Genomic DNA, 5,812 nt, shown 5'->3' with positions numbered 1-5,812 from the left:
TTTCAGCAAGCGGGACTGACCTAGGGTGAATTTTAAATAGGGATAATTTTTAATGATTTTAATAAGAGACACAGCTACAAATATTTGGTTTTTAATTGGCTTTTATTGGGGAAATGTATTATGTTGTTTTAATATGCTGTGAGCCGCCCTGAGTCCCGTGGGGAGAAGGGCGGCATATAAGTCTTAAAAATAAAATAAAATAAAATAAAATAAAAAAAGTGGGAGAAGCCACTACCGAACAGATGAGGCTTGACAGGTGTCGGGGCATGGTAGGCCTGGCTGCGGGGGCACTTCGGCATGGTAAGCGGTTGCGTAGTACGTAGGGCAGCTCCCCCCTCCCTGTGTCTAGCAACCAGATGGTGTGATGGAATAGGTGGCCAGCCGTCTGCACAGGCTCTTAAGTAGGGCTTATTTTTGGGGTAGCACTTATATTAGGCCCAACCCCCAAAATCAAGCTAGATCTTATTTTCAGGGTAGGTTTTATTTTCGGAGAAACACAGTAATATCCTTTCTCCTCCAATTGTCCCCACAACAACATTACGAGGTGTGTTGGGCTAGCTAAGAGAGTGACCAGCCCAAAGTCACCCAGCTGGTTTTCATGCCTAAGATATAGACTAGAAATCACAGACTCTTGGTTTCTAGCCTGGTGCCTTAAGCATAGAGCCAAACTAGCCTCAGTTCTCACCTCTCATCTTCTCAAAATGCAGGATATGAAATAATGGATTTATGTTAGAGAAAAACAAGTTCCACTTGGATGCTAGAAAAATTGTTTAGGGGTTACAAAAGTTGAATGCATTTGAAATTCTTTTTATTTTTCTTGGCAAAACTGCAGTCAATAGGGATATGTTCAGATATCTTCCAAACACTAGAGATAGTAGTTTTCGTAGCCCAAACAATAGAAAAAGAAAAACAAGACTAGCAACAGTGTTTTCTTTTTGTAAATAATATTGACAATATGCAAATGTGCACGCAAATCAAAATTCCACTGGAGTATATTACATGGGTGTTTGCTTGTTTTTGGTGAGGTTAGACATGTTAACAATAAAGGACAGATATTTACATTAAATAATACTATCTAGTAAACTAGATACAAAGAATTTGTACTATCTACTTTGTTAATATTTTTTTAAAACATTCAACAGCTAAACTTTGTTCGATTTTACCTCCCTCTACTTATCCATGAACATGAAAAAGTGATTTATTTTGATGACGACGTGATTGTACAAGGTGAGCTATGAAAAAAAAATCCTGCTTTTTTCCTAATACATCATTTCCAAAATATTTATGTCATTGTTACAACTTTGCTCTGTCTTATACATCTGAATGTTTGAAAGTAGTGGCAAGGGTCTTATAATGAAATTGTTAGAGACTTTTTAAGTTTTATATCAGAATATGTAAAGGCAATTGATAATATTTCTTGAGAGAGGAAATAACCTTGTTTTTTCTTAGGAGACATCCAAGATCTATTTGATACAAAGTTAATTCGAGGACATGCTGCAGCTTTTTCAGATGACTGTGATCTACCTTCAACTCATGAAATGGTTAGAAGTGTAGGAATGCAGGTAAAAAAAACATTTCTAAAATATATTAATTGGTGATGGTAGTAAGGGGAAGGTTATATTAAAAAAAAAAGCTTAGCCCTAGGTTAATCTTAGAGGTTTAGTAGAACTGGCTTATATTTGTATGAGAGACTTCCAGGAATACAAGGCTGTAGGTTATATTGAGATACTGAAAAAATAATAAAAACAATCTTGGAAGAACTTCTGTAGGGATGCTCAGAAATCTACATAGATTGTTCAAGAGTCAAACATGAATGTATTTTTAGTGCAGGAATGTGCAGCAGTGTAACTGTTTTGTTTTGTGCTTCACTAATACTATAATAAGGAAAGGAAGTTGTGGCAGAAAAGACCTGTATAAACGGGCTTAAAATTTTGATGAATGCTGCTTGCCTTTAAAGGTTTATAAATGTAACATCTCCCCTCAATTTAAAACAGACTAGGGTCTTCATTACAACTGAAAGAACTGAAGGGCATTAGGGACAAATCATCATGGAGAATATCTATCTACCGATATGTGATCATTAAGAGCTGACACAGACTTGATAACACATCATAAATAAATCAGATTTTTCAAACCATCACATTCAATAGGATCATTTCAGTCAGGCAGCATATCCTATGTACTATTAAAGGTATTAAATATACAAATCTCTTTCCTGTGGATGATCAATAACTGTCTCCATGGATGTGGCCTCTATTTCTCTGAGAGAAATTCTGGGAGACAGGTTGAGTGCAAGCATAATTAACCACATGCTATCATATCCCTGCTCTATCTGCTCTTCTGACTACTNTAATTAGAACTGCTTTAGCTTTCTTTCTTTTAGTAATGCCTCTGAACATTTTGTACATCTTGATGGCCACTGACTCTGCAGATTGAGAATTATGGCATATGTAGTGCCTACAACTGGTTGAGAAAGGCTTGTATCATAAATGCTGCATGTAAAAAAAAACCTGTGAGGTGGGGTAGCCATAATAGAAGGAATATGGAACTAGGAACAGATAAGTGACCTTGCATAAGAAATACAAGGCCATTTAATGTAATTAACAGAGGCTTTGACGTATATTAGCTTTCAACCCTACTCTTTCAAGTTCTCATCTCTTTCAGAGGCTTTTGTAAAATGCTTATTGCTTAATGCAGCAGAACTAAATAAATCACAATATATATGATAATTCATGTTTCTTCTCACTGCTATTACTTACTCCCACTATTAGTTGATTTGGAGAGCATGGAGGAGATGGAAGAAGAAATTCCAGTCGTGCTATGTGCTGCTGCAGGCAGAATGGGTGCAACAATAGCTGCAATCAACAGCATTTATACCAACACGGATTCGAATGTCTTCTTCTACATAGTTGGGCTAAAGAGCGGCATTCCACATATCAGGTGAAATCACACAGTGCTGTAATATAAGTGAGTGACAGTGTAATCCTTTATTCAGGGAAGTCCATGACCCTGAATGAATGCCACATATTGATTGATTTATTTGCAATAAACAGAATGCACTGGACAATCTATCTGCCCATTAATACAAATTACAATATTTTTCAATCTTGGCTACTTTAAGATGTGCGGACTTCAGCTCCCAGAATTCCCCAGCTAGAAGTTCCCCAGCCAACATCTGAGAGTTGACGTCCACACATTTTAAAGTTGCCATGGTTGAGAAACACTGTAATGGATAAATAATACCAGTAAGACAACATAAAACCAAACAACAAAATTATTCAGATAAAAATCTTCATTGAGTATAATAATGCCAGGAATTGATCTGCTGTGATGAGCTAGTGTCAGAATAATTATACTTGGGCAGAAGTGTAGGTCTAGCACAGGTGGGCCAGTGGAGGACATGGACTGATTAGGTGGGAGAGGATAGTGGAGGACTCTTTTAAGAGTGTTTCCAGACAAGATACCTAGGGTAGTTCACCCAAATATACAGTATTACAGCATGCAGTTCTGTCTTTCCTTTATATATTATTTTTCTACAAACAAAAACTGGTGGGAACAAATGGGCATTATAAAAAAAGCATTTGTAAAATTCTATAAAGCCTTATTTGGAAACATCCAAAGGGTGCTTTTAGTAAGGCTTTGTTATGTAATTATTTTATATTTACAGAATTTTCACCAATTGTGACTTTAATTTGTAACCATCCCTGTAATGGTAGCTGTCTAGAAGTCACCAGAGCCTTGTACTGAATGATTGGAATTTTTGCCTGGCAAAAACTCAGACTTATTCTTCCCTTTGCTCTTTCTTTTCAAATTTGTTTTTTGGTACAGCTTTGAAGCTACAGTTCCCTTGTATCATGAATCAATGTTTGAGACTATTGGATTCTAGGGCTTTAAGACACTAGTTAACCTAAATACTAGAATTACTGATACTAAACACTAAAATTACCAATTAAGGCCACTAAATACAATAATTTAAACTATAAATAAAAGTAACTTAAATTAAAAGTTAAGAGCTCACTAAAAAGCTGTTCCTCTCTGTAACCATCCCACTTCTGTCTTTTGTCTTTCTTTACAGTACTGTAAACATCAGTTTGGGAGGGGAAAACTGAACAGCTGCACTGTTATTTGATCCCTAGCTCAAGGCCTCATCCATCTGGAAGCCTTCTTTTTAGCTGAAAGAATATGAAGTTGTTGGGTCATTACCATATTTCAGATGCTAATGTGTATAATTACACAATTCAGAATGATTTCTAAAACGTAGTGCACAAATAAACAATTACAGCAAGTGCAGAATACCTAAAGGATGTTACTATATGATCAATTTAAATTGCATATGGAAAGTTTATTTTATGGAAAGTTTATCTTAGAAAACTGAAAAGTTAAGAAACCTCAGATGATTCACGAATGTCATATAAAGTCAGAAAAATCTGTCATTTTATAGTGTTAATAATAATAACAATGTTACAATACAAAGTTACAAGGTTTATGAAATGAAAGAATAATAACACTATATTTATTGCTTTAGAAATCTAACATGCTTCTATTTGTTCTGCATTTCAGGCAGTGGATTGAAAACTCCAAACTGAAAGATATCAAGTTTAAAATTGTGGAATTCAATCCTATGGTGCTTAAAGGGAAAATCAGACCAGACGCAACCCGTCCTGAATTACTTCAGCCTGTGAGTATGCAAAACTTCCTTTATAAGATAAACGTATGAAAGAGAGGTGCATAATTTGAAGTTCCAGAACTGCTTATGCTAATCCAAAATCTTGTATGTAGTCCCAGAGATTTTTAACAATTCATATTAAAATGTAATTTTAAATGTGCTAATAAGGAAAAATTGTAGATTTTAAAAACATGCTACAAACCTTAGTTCTAGCAGTGTATTCTTCAACAGTTTTACTACAGATTGGGATGAGGAGGAGGAAATGCCAATCAAATTTGCTGATGAAGCAAAATTGAGTGGGACAGCTAATAGGATTAGGCTGGTACTTCATATTTAAGATAAAAATGTATGTGAGGTGAATAGAACACCTAATTGCAACTATTTAAAGCAACTGTGCCTTTTTGCATTATTATTTATCATAAACTTATTATGTGTCAATGTTGATATGACAGCTAAAAGTACAAATGCCAGCAGAGGCTGCTACACTAAACATATAATTGCAAAATCAGAGGAAGTAATAATTCTATCCAACTTTGTATAGGTCAGAACCAACCTTGAGTTTAAGTGCAGTTCTGGGCACTTTTTTCAGGATTCAGATAAATTGAAATATGTTCAGAGCAGGGCAATAAGGGTGTCTAAGGAATTAGAAACTGAAAATAATTTCAGGGGTCTGGGAATGAGAAGACTGCGAGGATATAACAGCACCCTTTAATTAGCTGAAAAAAACATCAATAGAATTATACTGAACTATAGAAACCAAAGATCAAGCAATTTTTTAGAAGATTTTTTATTGTGCCTTTATTGTCATTATAGGCAGCGAACATATCTATCATGTTTTCCCGAAAATAAGACCTGGTCTTATAATTTTTTTGCCTCCAAAAGAGGCATTAGGCCTTGTTTTGGAGGGATGTCTTATTTTTTTCCTGACACCTATCTCACCTCGTGGCAGCAGTACTAACACCCCTGTCCAGGAGCTGCTTGGCTGCTGCCCCACTTCTTCTGCATCATGCCAGTGCTGCTGCCATAAGGTGAGGCAGGTGGGGGGGAGCTGCCCCACGCACCCCGCAACTGCTTATCATGCCAAAGGACCCCCCGCAGACAGGCCTACCATGCCGCCATTACCTGTCACACCTTGCCTGTTCGGTA

The 5,812-nt window shown here is 36.2% G+C and overlaps 1 protein-coding gene across 1 annotated transcript in view; it reads left to right on the top strand.

Moving 5' to 3' along the window:
• GLT8D2 (glycosyltransferase 8 domain containing 2) overlaps positions 1-5,812 on the top strand; it is a gene marked incomplete in the record, with an annotated part of 24,450 nt that overhangs the window by 10,715 nt on the left and 7,923 nt on the right. Inside the window, 2 exon segments of the mRNA XM_015823865.1 lie at positions 2,772-2,940; positions 4,561-4,678. Coding sequence (XP_015679351.1) covers positions 2,772-2,940; positions 4,561-4,678 — 287 coding nt within the window.

Source organism: Protobothrops mucrosquamatus, unplaced genomic scaffold, assembly GCF_001527695.2.
Source record: "Protobothrops mucrosquamatus isolate PMUCROS unplaced genomic scaffold, P.Mucros_1.0 scaffold2019, whole genome shotgun sequence".
Taxonomy (NCBI): Eukaryota; Metazoa; Chordata; class Lepidosauria; order Squamata; family Viperidae; genus Protobothrops; species Protobothrops mucrosquamatus.
The sequence above is the reverse complement of the archived record's forward strand: the minus strand, read 5'-3'. Positions and strand labels throughout refer to the sequence as shown.